This window comes from Callorhinus ursinus, unplaced genomic scaffold (genome assembly GCF_003265705.2).
Source record: "Callorhinus ursinus isolate GAN/ISIS: 27379988/994484 unplaced genomic scaffold, GSC_fseal_2.0 scaffold33, whole genome shotgun sequence".
Lineage (NCBI taxonomy): Eukaryota > Metazoa > Chordata > Mammalia > Carnivora > Otariidae > Callorhinus > Callorhinus ursinus.
This window is the reverse complement of record NW_027397095.1, coordinates 2,598,421-2,618,919: the sequence shown is the minus strand read 5'-3', so window position 1 is coordinate 2,618,919 and position 20,499 is coordinate 2,598,421. Positions and strand designations below refer to the sequence as shown.

Below are 20,499 nucleotides of genomic sequence, written 5' to 3'. Positions count from 1 at the left end.
ATAGAAAAAATTGCATATTTGCTCTCCACATTTCAATTTGGAAAATTTGGAATGCTTAACTCAAGCTCTACATTATAAGCAATGCCTATTAATGAAAATATTTACCAAAGCCTTTAGCAAATGCAATTGTGTAAATATAAAAGATATCTATAAATATTATTCATATTAATACTTAAAGAAACTTACTGTTCTACTGGTAACTTCTACATCTGTGAAACAAACATGCTGCTATTCAGTTCATCTATTGATAATGGGGGTATCTATAGTAGTGAAAAAGATTTTAGATTAAAATAGTTTCTTGAGAGAATCCCATTTATTTTGTTCACTGTTTGGAAATGGCAATTAAAAAGCATAATCAATTTCACAGAAAAATCGAGACATATTAACCATATCCACTAATGGTTAATTTTGCAAAGCACAGATTAGAATGTGGCTTATTCCCCCAGTGGATTAATGCTCTGTGTGCTGTGTGGTTATCACTTGTAATTGAAGCAGCTGTGGAATGTGCAGGCTTGAAGCATGGTTACCACTCAGTAAGGCAAAACAGCCCTCATGTTACACGATGATTGTTGTATGTAGCTCATGACAATTTCGAGACTCTCCCCCAATTTAAAATCTGTCTTGGGACTCCGCCTGCAAATACCTAAAGCAAATGAAAATCACAACAACACAGGCACATCTAAGGTCCGTGTGAGATCTCTGATGTCATCACTGAGTGTCACCGAGTGTTGGAGTGTCAGTGTGACAGCGCTGATGTCATCACGGGCTAATGATAAGGATATCTGTGCCCTGGAAAGAAGTGTGCTGTTTGGCTTTCTTTCCAGCAGATCTGAAGGTAAAAGGTGATGATAGTACCAAGGGCAAGTTCAAACGCAATAACTGAAACAATGGTAGTAAAATAAAATAGATTCTTCTCTTGACCAATGAGGAAGCATTTACGGAGTACTCAGTATATGTGTTTGAGGATTGGTGTGACAGCAGCAATCGTGAAGATAGCATAGGAAGAGCGACCTCCGGGAACCAACCGAAACTGAGAAAACTGCCGATTCACCCCAGGATGGGTGGCAGGTACACCCGTCCAGAAGATACACAAGAACAAAAATTCTAAGCGTGACGACTGCTTAAGAAACACCCAGGAGTACGGCTCAGTGTCTCTCGCCAATCCCAAAGGCATATACTGTGCCTTAGCAACACACGGTAGTTCTCTGGTCTGAACAGGTAAAATAAATGGCCAAACCTGATTGCCTGTAGCTGTTGCAGCGAAGGGGACGCTGGTGGCAGGTGTTGGTGCTGCAGACACAGTGGTGGGAGCTGCGCCGTGCATCATGGGCACTTTCAGTAGGCAACCACGGAAGCAACACACGGGAGGGTGGAGAATTTACACAACCATGACAGAAAACGATGGGACGGGGCGCGGTAGGTAGCACAGCAAGAAGCCATGGGACATCATCATAATGGACACACCGGGGTACAACATGCAATCACAGCGCAAAGCAACACAGCGTGGAAGGGGGAAAAAATTTAAAAAGAGAAAAGGGGAAAGCCCATTATAGTTACCATTAAGGAAAACAGCATCACTCTCAACAGCTAGTTGTTCAGCAGAATCCCATTACACAGTTGACTTAAAAGGCCGAATTTTCGGAAGGGGCTACGATGAGCGCATAGAACAAAAGCTGATTTTACCAAGGCTACCTATTGGAATGCCTCGTCGAGCAGGTGACTGGGATGCACAGTTGAAATGTGAGTGGGGAAGTGTGAATTGGGGCTTGGGTTCGCTAACTGAGAGACCTGAGGATCGTCACTAGCTTGGCAGGTGCACAGAGACAGTTACAGGTATACTTACCTGATCTACATGCGGGGGAAAAAAAAAGGCAGTTCGATTGGTGGGTACATGGTGGGGGAGCAGATAAATACAGTGGACTGTGCATGCAGGTTTTTAAGTACATCTCTGGCAAATCCCTTGGAAATCTACGCTGTCTGTCAAACAAACACATGGGGGGCTTCCTAGTAAACACCCGACAAAATCTTGTCTTCATCGCAATTATTAAAGTGACGACTATAGGGTTAGCAGCTGTCACGTCTCTTTCGGGATGTTCTCTTTTTGCCTTTTCTAGTTTCTGTCTCATTTTAAAAGCTTTCGGCATGCTTTTTCTCATTTCTAGCTCATTTTGGAAAGCAAACTAAGGAATTAATGTGTGAATGGTATGGCGTGAATGGCGAGTGTGCATATATAATAATTTATGTCTACATCCATTGAATTCAGATTTTCTGAAAGTCTACAGAGAAAGTAAATGGCCTGGAGAAAGGAAAATCAATATACACAATGTCACAGAAACCACAAATGTACCCCAAGTGGTGATTAACAGAAATCCTGTAGTTACCCCTTAAGCGTATCTCCAGTAACCTGTTACCTACAGACGTCCCTCAGTGTATCACTTGCCGATTCTAAGAACACTCTTGCATGCAGTTTGCATTCCTACACATTTCACCAACTTGCAGAAGTCTGTTCTAATCATACGCGTGTGATGCTCCTGTTAGTATCAGTGGACATGTTTTACTTCCTACAGGGGACAGCCGATCCCTCCATAACGGAGGCCCCACCTCCGAGGCCAGGGGTCACCCCCTGCTATGTTCGTGAGTGCTACTACTGTGTGTCATTTTGACCTTTTGTTTTATTTCAATAAACCTGTTTGTCCCTTTTGGGTTCTGCATCTCCTCTGGTCAACCAGTAGGACGGAGGTCAGGCTATGGCAAACTCTCAAAAAGGATGAAAAGCACTGGACTGATAGGACATGGTGGGGTGTGCGGTGGGACAATTCCTCCCTGTATCAAATGGAGCTATTTTCCCCTGGTCTGTGCCCACGGACTGGAGGAACTGAGAACTCCTACCATGGAAACAAGTCACTTTCTTGTCTTCTTCAATGTTAGTGATGTCAAAATGGTCTTGAGATGGCTACCAGATTGTACTGGTGACTGATTGAAGGATTTGCGGGTAAGTGATTGTTAAGAATCACATATCCCCAAAGAGTCATTCTGAAAGGACTCTGTTCTGCCTGGTTCCCATGCTCCTGGCATTTCCTCCCAGGACACTACAGAAGGCTCTAGCTTTGCCTAACTCATCCCTTGTCAACATAGAGTGATTTAGATCTTGTGGGTAACTTTGGTGGGGGGAGGGGGGGCAAGAACGGTTTTGTTATACTTGACGACCTACACGTTAGAAAGCCCCAGGTGTGAAGCTGAGAAGACAACTGCCCATTCTGGCTGGCTAAGGAAATGTTTCAAAATAGTTCAGCTGCAATTTTTAGGATGAAAGCAGAGAAATGGCAGGGTCAGTATTTGGCCCCAGTGGTGATCACCTAGGACTCAAGAGTGTAGCACTGTTGTCATTCCGCAATGACAGAGATGTGAAACAGACAGCACCCTATTAAATCTTCACTCTTCAGAAAATGTCCAAAGAGTGCTCAAAATATCAGCTCTAAAATACAAAAGTGCAGAATTCTCTTATTTTCTTCCTCCTGGGGACGAAGTACCCTAACCTGCTTACACTTAGTGATGCAACTTGTTTTCTAGGATATCTGTACATATAAATTATTCCAATCATGGTATAGCTGCATTATAATTGTAGGAGAGGGAAAGGTCTGGTAGCCACAGTGGTGAAACTGCAGTGAGAAGTTAAGTACCTTCTTGCAACTTTTGTCATAAATATGCTCAGCCTTCCACAGAGCAAAGGCAGGCCACAATACCACTTCCAAGCTTCTTTACCTTGCCTGCTTTCTCTCTTCTTTGTGCCCTGACTCTTTCCAAATGCCCCTTCCTCCCAAGCTGGTGGCCCATGAACCACATCACCCAGTCACTCATCTCTTTCACAGTCATGACAGAAAAACACTTATTTTCGGATTAGAAAAAGTTGAGAATGTTTGTACAAAACCTACCAATACTTGAAGCGGGTGCCATGCACAGTATTGGCCCTGTACACCATGCAGAAAAGCGTGAAAAGTAAAGGAGAGAGATTTCATTATTAAATCTTTACGGAGAGAAATCATTTTTAACTAGAAAGATATTCTTTGCAATATTAATTAATGAGCACATGCAAAACCAGTAAACTCCCATGCTCACAATTACAGCTTAGTTTTAAGCTCCCCAACCCAGGTAATCAAAGTAATTCTTGGATTCTTAGGTATAAAAACGAACATTAATTTTGATGATGTGGTTCATGGGCCACCAGCTTGGGAGGAAGGAGCATTTGGAAAGAGTCAGGGCACATTAATTTTTTCTTTAAAGGAATTACCTTGCTTAAATTGCATTTTTATTTTGGACACCTATTACCACAGCCTCATCCACCTCATAATGGTGAACTTGACTATGAACACAGAGCAAATAGGTTTTTCATCAAGAGGGGGTGCTCAGTCCAACAGGTTTTAATTTTGCTATTAATTAGGGGGAAAGGGATTCTTCTGACATTTCGCTCCTAAATCTAGACTTTAAATTAGCCATATCCAGCCAAAAAAAGTCTAAAAATTGTAAAAATTCTGTTTTTTTAAATAAAGAACTACTGTGGTTAAAGATTGGTTTTCTATGGCTTCTTTCTAAATTAATTAGCTGATTAATTTATCAATTAACCAATGGGTGTTTTCAAGTGTAGGTGTATAAGACCATGTGTTTAGTACGTTTATATAGTCAATAAGGTACTCTAAACTAATTTTAAAGCATAGCACTTTCATTTAATAATAGTTTCCAAACTGGGGCATTTATGATTCTGGTAAAACAAACAAACAAACAAACAAAAAACAAAAAACAAAAACTACTGTACTCCCAGTGGTTAGTATTTTCAATTTATTCCTAAGAGACTATATGCTCATTCTTAAAGTACTGAACCAGAGGAAGAAAAGTATTTCTCCTCATATGTGATATTTATTTGAACAAAATTTTCTATTCAGTTTGGTACAAAACTGTTATGGTATTATATACGTGTGAATGGAGAAGGTAACAAAATATCCTGCATAGTATCAGGAAAATATGATAAACTGCTCTAGTTTTTATATTAACCGGTACAAGAGTTAAAGGCTAAAAGTATGTGAGATATATACACACACACACACACACACACACACACACACACACACACACTATACTGTCTTATAACTACACTGTAAGTTCACGGGTAGGTTTATTATAACTATCTTTGGCATATCAAAGATATACAGATTACGTATTTTTGCAATGCTGAAGCTGGGAAACATTTTTTTTTTGAGGGGTGACCAGTGTCTTTTCAAGGGATACCTAAGAGTCAAGGAATTAGTTTGAGACTGAATCAAGTGAAACAATCATCAGAAGCAAAAACTAAGAAATGCTAAAAAGAAAAATGTCAACAGTTTTTCCTCGTTTGATTTCAAACCATTACTTTTAAGGCATCATAGAGACATTTGGTCCGATAGACTGGCAGAGCAAGTCTAACGGCCTTGTTTTATTTCCAACCCAAACACCTGTCCGCAGTGCTTCATTAAAGCTCTTTGGCAGCTGGTGTGCTCTGTACACATTCACAACATGGCTAGACTCACACAGAGCCCTGTTCTCACCTGCAGGGATAAATGCCGGCTGTGGGAGCTGCAGGTTAGCCAGAGCCTGCTGGCAGTGGAAAACGCCGGGGTTAAAGACCGGAGTGGCACCATTGGTCTTTTCAAGTGCCGATCTCTTTGGTATCAGTTGAAGCATACCAGGCTGGCGGGCCTGTGAGGGAGGGAGGGATTAATAAATAGCACCAGAGAAAGTAAAAAATGTACTCAAAGCAAGCAAGCAGCAGTTAGATAAAGTGTGGCCCGGGAGCCCTTCACCAGGGCAGCCTATCCACTGAGCAACTGACTAGATGAGTACTTAATCCCAAACGGGAAATACACATACAGGGAAAAAAAACCCTGATTTTCAACTTCACTCATCTAGGCCAATAAAAAGGGGCCTTCTCACTTGAGCAAGATGTGACCTCAAGCTTAACAGCAAATAATCATTTAAAATTAACATCTCGGGGATGTTCATCCATGAATCTATTACAATGAGATGAGCAGAAGCAACAGATAGAGCAGGAAAGGGATTTTGGCCAGCTAAAATTCCAACATGGATCTAGGAGATCAATGGTGATGGTGATAAAACAGATGTCGGGAGGTCAGAGTCTGGTACTGTAGCGCCATAAAACAAAATCTAAATTCTAGAAGGACTTCAGGTCCACATCCATAACTGTGCTTCTCCCAACTAACATGTGAGGGAAAAGCAAATTCTTTTCTTCCCCACCACCCGCCTCACCCAGATAACGTAGAGAGCAAAATGCGTGCAATTCTCATTTACAGGTGCTCGCTGTGCATTTCAGGATGTATCACTGGCTTCATTAAGTCCTTGTCAGGTTTAATTCTAAAATGCATTAGAATTTAAAATCCTTCTTTCATGTCTACACTTCTTTCAAAATCCCACTGTGCTTATAATACTCAAATTTGCTCCTGGATCAGATTCACTGGAGAAGTTTGACATGACTTTTTACTTTTTTTGGTCAGCAAATTACATGTGACCTAAAAAACATGTCCCAGTGACAAGAATTAGGCATGCTCCAAACTCTTAAGGAGACAGGAACACTTGTGTTGAGTGACTAGCATTCCACATGCCACAAAGGGGGCAAGCCATGACATCTTTTATCCTGTGGATCACAAAGTCTAAAGTTATCTCTATTGTCCTTTGGGAACTAAATATTTACCCTTCGCGTCTTTTGCTTTTAAATGCATACAAACTGCTTTCAGTGAAGTCAAGCTGAGCTACGCACATGAAAACGAAGAAGGTTAAAAAAAACAAACCAACAACTCTTTTTTACGAAGCATTTCAGCTCTGAATCTTTAAAAATACAGAAAGCTTACATTTCTTTCTTTTTTATGCCTAGCTTCTTTTATTTATTTTTTAAATTTATTTTTAAACTTTAAATTCAATTAATTAACATATAATGTATTATTGGTTTCAGAGGCAGAGGTCAGGGATTCATCAGTCTTATATAAGGAGGGCTCATTCCATCGCGTGCCCTCCTTAATGTCCATCACCCAGTTAGCCCATCCCTCCAGGTTCCTCCCCTCCAGCAACCCTCAGTTTGTTTTCTAGAGTTAACAGTCTCTAATGGTTTGTCTCCCTCTCTGATTTTGTCTTGTTTTATTTTTTCCTCTCTTCCCCTATGATCCTGTTTTGTTTCTTAAATTCCACATATGAGTGAGATCATATGATAATTGTCTTTCTCTGACTGACTCATTTCGCTTAGCATAATACCCTCTAGTTCCGTCCATGTCGTTGCAAATGGCAAGATTTCATTTTTTTTTGATGGCTGAGTAGTATTCCAGAAAGCTCACATTTCTTCAAGAAGCCTCCTTTATTTGATCTTACCTCGAACCAATTCTGGTGGCCAATCTGACCTTCCTGCTAAGATTCTGCTCTGATCAGTTACTCAGAAAGGAATTCTATATTGATATTCACAAGTACCAAATAAAGGCCTACCAGATAACAAATAGTTAACTCTCTACGTGGAAATTTGGGGCTGACTTATAATGTCTTCTACCAAATACAGCCAAGTCATGAGAAATGGACACATACATATGAAGGCCCCATGACTGAGCACGGAACAGGTATTCAATGGCATAAGCAAGCCATTCCTTGTACGTCTCAGGCATATGAGAACCTTTCTTTTTAGGGGGCCTACTGTATTCCTTCTCTCTATTGTAGACCCACACTGCTCCTAAACTCTATGCCACCAACAGAAGTGATCAAAGAATTGGAGGTTTAAAATCTGCACTGAACATTTTGGAGACCTTGCTATTTCCGTAGCTTAAAAAATCCCTTCATTCAAGAGAATTTAAGACCAAAACCACTTGATGAAGTCTTTTTAAAATTCATCAACAGACTGATTTCCAGATCAGGGGAGAATTGGTGCTGTGTCCTTCCATCTATACTCCCTGGGAAAAGTTTGGAGAAATTTGGAGTATTTGCCTTAGAAAAAAGACACGAGAGCCCCACTCCTATGGAATAGGGACTGACTTATTTTGTGTAATGAAATTAGTGTCAAGTTCCAGTGATAGCAAGGTAGATTGCAACTCAATGTGAGGGAAACCTTTTTCACAAATAGGGATGTTTGAAAATAAATGCATCTCGTTTAGGAAGAGGCAAGTTCCTGTCATGGGCTTTGGGATCATGAGGTTTCCTCAGGGTTTGCTCCCTTACTGGGATTATTATACCCTATGACATGAGGAAAGGCCCACATCAAAAAAGAAATTGCAAGTCGCTTATCAAATTTACTGATAGCTATGACCAACTTAAGTAATCCTAATTCCTATTTCTCAACCCATCACACTGGAGTGCTGTGTGTATCTTTTCCCGACCTCCTACCTTACACCAAAGTGTCCATGAAGGTGGCTCACGGGGCCGAGAGGTAACTTTCTGCCTTTGTAGGTTATTAGGATTAGTCAGGCTATCAAAAACCACTCAAAATAGTTTCCTGTTTAAATTACATAATTTAGCCTTCCTCTAAAGATGGGGGAAAAAGCACAGTCAACGAAAATCGTTAGTAAAGCTTTTGAAACGATTATCTTGACAAAATTTCAGTGAATGAAGCAGAGTAAATAGGTTCTGTCTTTTCCAGCTTATAACTCTGGCTATTCAGAGTAAGATCCATTCATGACTATCCAAGATTATGCTTACAAGGATATTCGACAAGCTGGGGAATACACTATCATTTACCCCGCAATGGTCCACAACACCTGGTTCCTTCTTACTTACCATAGCGGCGGCAGCTGAATGGTTCATCTGGTGATGAGCTGCCCTGAGTTTGGCTTGCAAGTGTGCAGGAGGATGAAAGTACCTGCATTTCTCCCGGGTGCATCGCCCCTTGATGTAATCCATGCAGATCGTCACGGTATTGTCACTTGCCTCAATCATGGAAACATCCGTGGGGTGAGCATAGCGACAATCGTTCTCACCACGGGTACAATTTCCACGCTGGAATTCTCGGCAAACCTTAAATTAAAACAAAACAAAAACACACAACACATTGATGCCTGGAAGGTGATTAGCTTTTCTTTATTTCGCCAGCAAATGCTAGAGCAGTAGTCTACATGATTTTGTCATCTATTTAGGAAAAATCTAAAAAGCTGAAGGATAAGGTAAATCCATATTCAGTGTGAGGTGTAAACACAGACACTTCTAGTCCAAGGGAAAAGTACTCTGCTCCTTCCCAAGCAAAGTTGTCTGTTTTCCTTACGTTGAAATCAAAGTGCTTAAAAGTATTGTGGGAAACCACTTAATAATCTTCCAGTTAATTCACAGCCTGAAGTGTAATTAGCCAAATTTGCAAGAGGGGGCTGTTTTGCTCGAGTCCAAGATGAGTCTTTATCACACAACCATGCAGTTTTCCCCAGCAAAATCGTGGCTCATGACTGAGCTATGTGTACAATTAGATTCTATTACAATACACTGCCAGGCATTTAAGTCAGCCAATGGCTTTGACTCTATATGAAACGGACTAGCTATTTCTTTCAATCTATGAAGAATAACAAGGGAAGACGGAAGGACTTCCTTAAATCAAAACGCTGGTTGAAGTTTCTTTTAGATTGCCTTTTCATAGGCAGGGAGGGTATTTATTATCTAGTCCATCATTCTTAAGATGGAGAAAAAGAAAGTTTAGATTCTATGATACTCGTTTCACATTCTGCATTCATAGAGAGTTAGATTAGTCTTCTTTTTTTTTTTTCATCCCCCAGTTGGATTATTCTAGCAATTTGAGACTCATTAACAATACAGTTCATCGCAGTCTGTCATATGGGAGGCTGGGGAAAAGGAGCATTCCCACCAGGTTTCCGGTTCCACCGCGAGTCCGCGGTTGGGCGCGCTAAGACATTGTTTGACCTGTTGTACGACCGAATCAATGCACTTCCCAGCAGGGTGCGACTACAGTAGTAAAACCGTTACCGTTTTCCCGAGGTTGTACTCCATAAGCTAGAAACCCAGAGGTGCCTTTGTTTAAAGCATTCAAAACACTGGGCTCTGAGAATGTTGCTTTGTGCATGAGGTTAATAGCTACCCTATAGGTATTTACATAGTTCTACACCAATACCTCCAGTTTATCCGAACGCATCAGTTTGGGACCAGCAGCTGCTGGCAATGCGAGAGGCGGGTTTCCAGAAATCAGAACAGGTGCATTCGGTACAAGTTCAGCAGGAACCAGGCCCATCCCAGGATGAGGTAAGTAAGGATTGAAAGCCATTGCAGGATTAGCTGCAAGTGACGGATTCATAGGAAAAGAACTCTGTATGTTTAAAAGAGAAAAAAGGTATTAGCGGTAAATAGATTCTTACTACTATTACACAAGGACACACTCTTTCAAAAAGCCTAAGTCATATCCAAATTTACCGATTGATTTTTAGTTTCATATTAATTCCCACATAGGAGTTGCTTTAAACCAACAAATCTCATTGAGTAACAAATTTATTGGTAAACTGATCAAACCAGGCACACAATTTTGAGTCATGAATTAGCCACATTAAATCTCACTGATGGAATGTCTTTGAAATGCGTTTTCTCTCGCGCTTCTGTTTTTAACCTAAAAACCATGCCACAGACGATATCATATATACAGGCAATGTACCTTGCAGGCCGACTTCAGGTTCTCCTGAAAGCCCCTTCGTTCCCCATTCCTTCTTCTTTCCCATTAGCACTGCCCGGCTCTAGCCTGCCGAAGTTCCCACCAACCCTGTTGACAACTTACTTCTGTTTTGGGTCCACTATCCATTATGGAAGACAGCAAGGAGTGTAGAAGAAAGGGGTAGATTAAAGAAAAGTGAGAGTTCTAACAACTTCTTGCTGTCCACCCAAAATGAGATGGGTATGGTCGTTTTTTGTTTTTTGTTTTTGTTTTTTTTTTTTTTTTTAAATTAAGGGTTCCACTTCACAAATGAATCTGACTTGCCCAGCCTCATCTTTACCTAGGGGGCCAGATGATATCCACAGTCCAAAAGGGGCCCTAAAAAATGCTCCAAGGATCCCTGTTAGGCAGGAAGAAATAAGATGACAGGATTTTAAGGTGTATCAAGTAGAGCACAGCTTGTAAAGGAAAGCAGGAGCAATGGAAAGGGCTCCCATGGGTTTTTCTACCTTGCAAAAGTCCCAATTTCAAAGAGCTTGATATATGTATTGCCTTTATTATCTGTAACCATGTAATTTATCAATTTATGTGCTATTTTCCAGCTTGTTCCAAAGTGGGCATCTTTTCCTCTCAATGGGGTTCTAATTTCTTTGAGAGTTCTCTTGTCTCCACTATAGTACCCCATTCTTAGTGAATGACTGATAGAATCAATGATAAAGTTTAAAAAGAAATGTAAGCACTGAACAAATTAAGGACAAACCACAGCTGAATGTGGTACATGTCTAGCAGGGACTCTGTAAGGTTGTTAGTGCACTGATGTACACCTGGTGGAGTCTCACGGTGTGTTGCTAATGCTGTGAGTTCTCTTCTGCTTTCTTTTTATTTCTTTCACTAAAGAATGAATCTTCTGCACCATCAAGCTGTACCCATACCTTCTGCTAAATCACACAAAGAGGAACAGCTCGAAATGCAGGTAGAATGGGAGGCTGTGGAGTACCAAGTGAGGGGCTATATATATTCACCAACCCAACCCCTGGTCTGACTTGAGATTTTCACCTGCACGCCTTCTCCATGAAGCCCATTAAAAAAAACCCACATGCCAACTTGGAAGGAAGGGGCTTTCGGATTTGCACTGGACCATAGATGATTTTATCAAAGTAGCTAATTGGCATATTAGGAAGGACAGAAAGAACTTGGACCCTCAACACTGGCAACACCAGGTACCTGGAAAGTTGATGGTGCAGTCAGGGAAGGTGCTTTAATGTTGGAGGCCTAGCTGTCTAGGGCTGCCCCAGCCCAACGAGGCACTGTGATGTAAAGCTATAAGGGCATATCTTATCGAATGAGATACGAAGCTCTAGGAATTAGCTGATGTGATATTATTTTATAGAATGAGACGGAAATCTCTTGGAAACAACTACTCAGGCATGCTTCCATGATAAGGCACGTTTTATCAACTTGAGGATTCATGGTTGTCTCGAAAATCAGCAAGAATCTCTCATGGTAAAACTCTGTATTTGAACCACACAATAGTACCCTGTTCTAATTCTCTTTTCTCTCTGACGTTCATAGTAAATTTCTCACTGAAGTCACCACACTATTTCTCCTGGATACGTTTTGCTTTTAGCCTTTTATAAATGTGAGAACCATTATTACGATTCTCTTTAAAAACTACTGAATTTTTTATTTTTTTTAAAGATTTTATTTATTTTTTGACAGAGAGAGAGAGAGAGAGAGAGTGAGAGAGGGAACACAAACAAGGGGGAGTGGGAGAGGGAGAAGCAGGCTCCCCGCTGAGCAGGGAGCCCGATGTAGGGCTCGATCCCACGACCCTGGGATCATGACCTGAGCCGAAGGCAGACGCTTAATGACTGAGCCACCCAGGCGCCCCCAAAACTACTGAATTTTTTAAAAAGATCTATTTATGTATTTTGAGAGAGAGAGAGAGGGAGAGCGAGAAAACTCGAGCTGGGGGGAGGGGCAGAGGGAGAGGGAGAAAGAATCCTCAAGCAGACTCCCCGCTGTGGGCAGAGCCCGCCCTGGGGCTGGATCCCAGGACCCCAGGATCATAACCTGAGCTGAAGGCAGACGCTTAACTGACTGAGCCACCCGGGCTTCCCCTTAGTTACTTTCAAATGGACATTTTTGGTTTTCCCACCACCACTTCTGCCCCAGGGTCACTATTCCATTTCATGAATTTGAACATTCAAGGGCTTAGCTTTGGCTCACAGCCACCCATTAAGCAGCCTGCAAGCTCACACATTCAGTTTTACTACGCAGCTTTCATCCTGCCTATACCTCCACTGTAGTCCTTCATGTCAGTGGAGCTAACATGAACCCACCTGCGGGGTAAAGAACCTTTTAAAGAGAAAAGTTCCTAGCAGGTTGAATCTGATTTCTACTTATAGTCTCAAACAGTCTGGACACTTAAATATGTTTCAGATATTCACTTGAACCTAAATTATTTTTACTAAATATTTGAAAATATGAGGTTTTCCCTTGAAAACCAGAGGTGTGGAATTTCAGCTTCCTCTGAGTCTTATAAAGCCAACAGGAATGGTGGAGACAACCAATTCATGAATAACAAGATCTTCTAGACATTTATTTACCCCCAGTGTCTCTAATAGTATTAGCTATGAGGTTGGAATTCCCAGGAGTGACTGCACGGTAGTGATTGTCTCTAGAACGGTGGCCCCTAATCTTCCTTAATCCTGGACTTCTTGGAAAGCTGTGGACTCTGGTCTATGGAACTTCCTCAGGAAGTTCAAAGCCCTCGTGGAATTCACCACTGGTGCAGGGCTCTGGACTATCCACTGTCTAAGAGCTTATGTTCTAGGGTAAGGATTGGCAAACTCCAGCCCCTGAGCCAGACTTGGCCAGCCTGCTTTTGCATGGCCAGATGGTGAGAATGGTTTCTACATTTTTAAGGGGTTGAAAAAAAGTAAAAGAGGAATAATATTTCATAACACATGAAAAGTATATGAAATTCATATTTCAGCATCCCTAAATAAATTCCACCATGCTCATTAGGAGACCTGTATTAATAAAAAGTTGTAGATAATATCCTCAACTTTGCCTCTTGTCCCACGAAGCCTAAAATATTTACTATTTCGTCATTTACAGAAACCATTGCTGAACCTCATTCTAGAGGATTCTAAAGAGTAAAGCACTCCCATCAGTTTCTGGAGTAAAGCACAAATTTTATATGTGAATGTATAGAAATCTAATACTTGTGGCAAGATTCTGCAAGTTGAAAAGGTTTGGTGTTAGAAACCAATACTACAGTATTCACTAAAATGTTTTTTAATTGAACTAAAATTAGGCTTCTTAACTATTTCTTTATACAACGATAACTATGCAGTGGCTAAGGATGGGAAGATAGATGGACTCTTGTAAAGGTAAAAATTTAGGAGCCACCACGTATTGGGTCTTAAAGGATTCTGAAACATCTTAATAAAAAACTATGCCTGAAATAAGTATCTCTAGTTTACACATACATTTTAGGAATGTTAACTTATTATTTAAAATGGGTTATCCCGCAAACTAGTATAAAGAAATAGAAGTGAAATGCTATGCTAAAGCAATCTTTGTGTCTCCCCAATAGCTTAGATCTATTCGTAGCTACTTCAGTAATATTCAAGGTCAGTTACAATTATTGTCAGATGAATGCAAAATACTTTAAGTCACTGAGGCTAATCCTGGCCTGAAGTCAACATAATTGAGGCCTTCTCTCTCTGAGCTCCTGTCTAGAGGTGGACAACCAAACATTTTCTTTTATAGGACGGCAGGCAAACATTTGGTAACGATTTGTTGACTCGATTTTAATACCAGAAAAATAACACTCCTAACTTTTATTAGCACTCATAATACCTACATTTTATTGCTCATTGACAAGCATTTATATAGTATAAAAGAAAGCCCCGCTCACTGTCACCATGTGAATTTCTGTACTTAGATAATCCCCAAGCACACTGAAATGTGTAATTTTCGTTTCCCCCAGACTTGACTAACTTCACGTGGAGCTCAACTGAATAATCTTTGTTTCAGAGTTTTTGCTTGGTCATCTCCACGCTCTCTGAGTGATGTTCTGTGGGGACTGAGGTGGCCAAAAGGCACATTGCAGGAGGCCCGTGGAACCTCCAGACTGGTTAATTGGTCCCTTAATAATAGAGACTTAACTTTATAAACAGATGCAAGCTGATAGTGGTGTTTATGTTCTAACCATACTTGTTAATGAATAAGTCACTGTGGCCCAAGAGAGAGCCAGGAAAAAAATAAATAAATTCAAGGGTCAAAAGTGAAAAGTTGTCCTCATCTAGGTCTGGCTTTTCTGACCTTAATCACAGAAGTTTCCAAGTAAGAGGAAGCACTGAAGGTAGGCCGGTAGGCAAAGGATCAATAGATGACTGTGAGTGTGAAAGGTATAAAACATAGCGTGCAAGGGAGGACACATCATGGTTTGGATCTGCCCATATTTGGTAGAAGAGAAGCTGCAAAGTAGGCCAGCACTTACAACGGAGTGCCTAAACACAGATCTGCATAACACCACATGGTCGCTACAGGTAAGAATTTGGCAAGAGGGCAAATGACTTCTTTTTTAGATGGGCAAGGCAATTTTGACTGTTCCTGAAAAGTGAACAAGGACTGACCTAAAAATAGTTTGTGAACCACTGTGTAATAATAGCGACAATTAACTAGTATTCCACTAGGAAAGGAAAAGTATAAAGAAATCAAGTGTTACCCGATTTTAACAAAGGGTACTGAACAATATGGGGGGGGGTGACAAGGGCTGAGAAAAGCAAGGAAGCTGCAAGAAGCCTGGAGACTATAAACATTTCCATGTGAGTCCAGAATAAATGGATGCTAAAGGTTATGATTATCAACAGTTCAACAAATCTCCACCACCACTACCAAAACAACAACACAAATCAAAGCAAAACCTTGCATGGCTAATAGATAACTTTACAGAGGAAAAAAAAGAAAAGCCCTAAGCTATTAAAAAAATACAGAAGATCAGGTAGAAATCAGAAATTAAGAGGATCACAAGAACATTAATTCACCATCTTACTATTGTCAGATCATACATTCCTTGAGGGTAGAGATGGTTTCTAGTTTATCTTTTTATCTACCTCTTACCTTCTTAAATGTCTGGCACAGAGTAGATGCTCAATAAATATTTACTGAGTTGAATGAAAAGCGATTCCTAAGCCATTGATTACTTTTAGGTTTACCAGTTAGAAAAATCCAATTCAAACATCACAGTACAAAAGAAACAATCAAGGATCAGAAGTGGTAGCACAGAGATTGAATAAATCCATCGGTTTTGCTGTCTGCTGAGGAAGACTTTAAGCAGAAGGCTGCTCCCAAACTATCTTTTCACATAGATGGTAAATGCTAGATCAAACGGTACGAGAGGCACAGGATAATTTATACACACGTGTGTGCCTGTCCAAGCATACACAAATATATGTGTGTGTACATTTCTATTGATTGATTGATTTTTGATTTATTTATCTGAGAGAGAGAGAGCACGAGCGGGGAGGGGTAGGGTGCCTGTATGTGTGCATTTTTAAACTGGAGTGGCTAAATCATCAGTATCAGAAGGTATCCAATGCAGAGTTCTGAAAAAAAAAAATGGCTTAATGATACTATAGACCAAAAGATGCAACTTCTTATTACAAAATGTGTGGTTCCAGGGGACTAGTGAATTGTTAGTATGACTGGCATCCACAGAGTGGTTTAAGAGAAGAGACTAGCTAAAGAAGAGTTTAAAATGTTTAGTAGATGTGGGGCACCTGAGTGGCTCAGTTGGTTAAATGCCCAACTCTTGATTTTGGCTCAGGTCATGATCTCAGGGTTGTGGGATCGAGCTCCATATTTAGTGGGGAGTCTGCTTGAGATTCTCTCTCTCCCTCTCCCGCTGCACCTCTCCCCTGAACCTTGCTCTTGTGTGCTCTCTCTAATAAATATATAAATCTTTAACAAAGTATTTAGTAGATGTATAAAGGATAGTAAGGCAAAATAGGACTGTTTAGGGGGAACCAGTTTAAGATTATGATCAGGTGCTGGGGGCAACAATAGGCTTTACTCTAGGTCTCCTGATGGCCCTACTGAACTATATCGATCTGTGCAAGGGGATGGTTTTGATAAGAAAAAAATCATCCCCGATAGGTGAGATTATCAAGTATTGATTTTGTTGATTGTTGCTATTGCTTTATCTTCCACCAGAAAAAAAGATTTTCACAGCCCTCCAAACTTCCTGCCTTTAACTCACTGGTGATCACCAAGTAGTTTTGAGGTATTTGGCTGTAGCTTAGACCGTGATCAAGAACAAAGAAGCTAACGGGCCCACATGGTCTCATTAGCTCCAGGCACTAGCCAACGGGAGCTAAGCAGCCCCAGAGGAGAAGGACACAAAATGGGTGGAGAGGAGATTACATTGAATTTATCCCATGGGAGTATATGAGGGAGGTTAACAGAAGAATGTTGAGATTCGTTACTATCAGAGGAAAGAGGCATCATGAAAGATAACCATGTACAAATGCTCTCTGTTTGGCTGCAAAACTGTAGCACTTCCATTTAACCTTTGAACAAACAAGGTTTCACACTGTGTATTAACAGAATTGGGGCAAGGCAGCAAACTTATGCTGGTGGGACTCACTTTGACTACAAAAGGAGCTTCAAGCTGTGTGACATACACAGCCTAGGGAAAGAATCCGGATAATGACTCCACTTTGGACCAGTAATTGCCATCAGGAGTGAATCTAGGATCTGTGGGGCCTGAAGTTTAGGCAGTTGGGTAGAGGAGGGGAGTCTTAAGAACAAAGAATACACAAATATATTTTGCAAACTTTACAAACACATGTAAACACATTGCTAGGGCTCCTCTCAGGGCCTTGGATGGAGACCATGCAAATGAGGGGCCCTGAGCTTTCACTAACCTCAAGGTAAGCCTACCTGTGGGAACAATTTGTTGAACAAATAAATAATGTTAGGCTTCAGTTGCCTTATCTAAAAGTGAAATCTTGTCTAGCCTTTCAGCAAACATGGTAAAATCCAGAGGAATTTGGGGCTAGTTGCACTCTACACACTCCTATGGTGTGATTTGGTCAACCTCAGTCAATGATAATGACATGATAATGGCAGTCATAATTATATTAAGAGCATATTAACCTGATAAGTACATAATTCCCGTCATCACCAACCTAAATATTTTGCAAAAATCACTTTACAAAACATGTAGATGTAAGCACGTTGAGATGAAAGAACAAAATGTCATCATTTATCATTTCAAGAGTAGATAAACTGCAAAATCCTCTGAAGAACCTTCGTTAAAATACATTGTAATTTCTGTACTGATCGTGAGACTGGTCATCTGGAATACAGACATGGTTTCCTTTTCCATTAAATCTACAAAATGGCTTGCCCACCTTTTATCATGATAAGTTTTATTTATTTTTTAAAAGATTTTATTTATTTTGAGAGAGAGAGAGTGCACGAGTGAGGGGAAAGGGCAGAGGGAGCAGACTCCCCGCTGAGCAGGGACCTCCCCCCACCCCAACATGGGGCTGGATCCCAGGATCCCAGGATCATGACCTGAGCCAAAGGCAGACCCTTCACTGATTCAGCCACCCAGGCGCCCCTCATGATAACTTTTAATAAAAGAGCCATGACAATAGGGAGATAGCAGATACTTCAGCCAACGAAGTTAGCTTTGTGTGTGAACCATATGAACTATAGGTGAACTGTGTGAACTAGAAAACCTGTAACTCTGATGTGAATCGGCAAAATGTAGAATGTATCATGGTTAGGGAAGGATGCTATCCTTTGTCTTTACTAAATCATTTAAGTACTTAACATTTTCAAAAATGAAAAAGGAAATAAATTATTTTGCAACTCTGCTTCTTTTCGCTTAAAACCGTTGCAGTCCAAAGTTTTGTAGAATAATACACCTTATAGCTCCTATTTAATTAAAGGAGAAAAGCATTCAAAACGCTGGTCTCCAGATATTGTTCCTTGTCAGTGTATCTCCCTTCCCCTTGGCTACTGGAAATTCCTGTTTTTTCCCCTTTTGGTTCGGAGGTGCTACCTCACCTTCATTCCTTGCTATATTAATGTCAGATAAACATATGAGCTTGTTTATGGGAAATGTATTTGGTACACAGAATTACAGAAATGATGTAAAAAGGTGGGGAGGGTTCAGACAGATATCAGATGTTACTATTTGCAATAAAGGACAAGTCTGGAGTGGAACCCATTTTGATAGCCTCTGTCATTTGAAACACCCTAACTTGGCTACAGGAATGAAGGCCACAAAAAACATATAGCAGACCAAGGGACTTGGCACACCCCAATGGCTGAACCAATAACCTCTATAATAAATCATCAGGTGAATACACTTGACTGGGTCAGTCAAATTCACCTGCGTGTAAAGAACTGTTTCCATGTGCATCACCACATTCAAAGAGAGAAACTAAAGGGGTTTACTAGACATGGATAGGTCTAGATTATGCAAAATGTCTAAATCAGAAATGTTTTTAATAGATTTATGACACCATATCACCTTTATATACGCATACATTACATCCACCAGTGAGAATCCTTCCTCCTGTAATGAAAATTCCCGGTTGTGAAACCCGAATTTAAAAACATTAGTTTGCCTGAGAGTGATGCAGTGTGTCTGATTTCCCTGAAATTCTTCTACAGGGTTCCTGTTTGCCTCCCAATTATGCCAGGGGGAGTTCTTAAACATGATTTTTTTTTCCTTTGCTGTGAACATCAGAGACTATCTCTTAACTGCATCAAAAAACACTGGGGAGTCACGCTCCTTGTCTCACTTGCTAAACTTCCTTAATAAAGCTAACAAAAGCTTTCAGGGGTGGAATTTTATACTAGCAATGTCAATTCAGACCTGTTAAATACAGTGAACAAACTTGCCTGCTATGGCAAGCATTCCACCCAAATTGACTAGGTGTGGCTTTTATTCATTGTTCAGTCACACTAAACAGAATCTGTTCTCTAGCTACCATCCCATTTAGGTTGACATTCCCTTTATCTGGGGCTTATAATAAGCAAACCATACTCAATTTTCCAAAAGCAGATGTGCTCTCTTGGTATCCTAGAAACGGATCAAAGTACGCTTTGTGGGAAGACCTGAAGTTCAAGCCAGTGATACCAAATGGGGCTTAATATGCAACCATACAAATATCAGGATTGGAAGTTTAAATAAAAGCTTGACGAGTCTAGGGAGAAGAATCAGATTATCAGGGTGGTGGGGGGTTAAAAGGGATAGAGAGTTGTTTGGGGAGCGTAGGTACCAGAAAAATCAAGTAAAATCATATGTTACTTCTATGGTAATATCAAGATCCATAATAAGGAACATTTCTTTCAAACCAGACTGGTAAATGTCACTTAAAATTGCTCACACTAGTGCAATTACAACACGCCTACAAACCTTTCTAGACCACAAAATAGGATCATATCAATCATCTTGGGGTTAGTTTTTTGTATACATATTAACTGCAGGAATTAATCTTTTATCAGTTTACCACATCACAACAGCTATTGTTAAATAATCTACAAGGTAGAAAAGCAATTTCCAATTGCTCCCTGGGGTCTTCTAAGTAATGTCTTGTATCTTACGATACGCAATAAAATAAATTGTACTCCTGTGAGTCACATCAGTCATATTCTGCAGCCTGAAATCTGAAATTACCCTCATGGAAGAAAAAAAAGGGAAATGTATTCTTTTATAGAAAGCATGGAGAATTCAATTAGAAAGCACAAGAGGCTGGAGAACTCAATGGATCTCTTATTGGACTCTAAAAAAAGCCACTCCCTTGTCTCCA

At 40.5% G+C, this 20,499-nt stretch overlaps 1 protein-coding gene across 7 annotated transcripts in view; it reads right to left on the bottom strand.

Moving 5' to 3' along the window:
* MBNL3 (muscleblind like splicing regulator 3) overlaps positions 1-20,499 on the bottom strand; it is a 109,344-nt gene that overhangs the window by 8,935 nt on the left and 79,910 nt on the right. For 4 of the 7 annotated variants that reach the window (XM_073879133.1, XM_025852525.2, XM_025852526.2 and 1 more), the window contains 6 exons: positions 10,124-10,315; positions 8,791-9,027; positions 5,577-5,727; positions 3,933-3,968; positions 1,238-1,332; positions 187-260 (listed from right to left, as the gene is read on the bottom strand). In XM_073879133.1, coding sequence (XP_073735234.1) covers positions 204-260; positions 1,238-1,332; positions 3,933-3,968; positions 5,577-5,727; positions 8,791-9,027; positions 10,124-10,315 — 768 coding nt within the window. In that variant the 3' untranslated portion in view covers positions 187-203. The remainder of the gene's footprint in view (positions 1-186; positions 261-1,237; positions 1,333-3,932; positions 3,969-5,576; positions 5,728-8,790; positions 9,028-10,123; positions 10,316-20,499) is intronic. The other 3 variants (XM_025852528.2, XM_025852527.2, XM_025852529.2) reach the window with 3 other exon arrangements.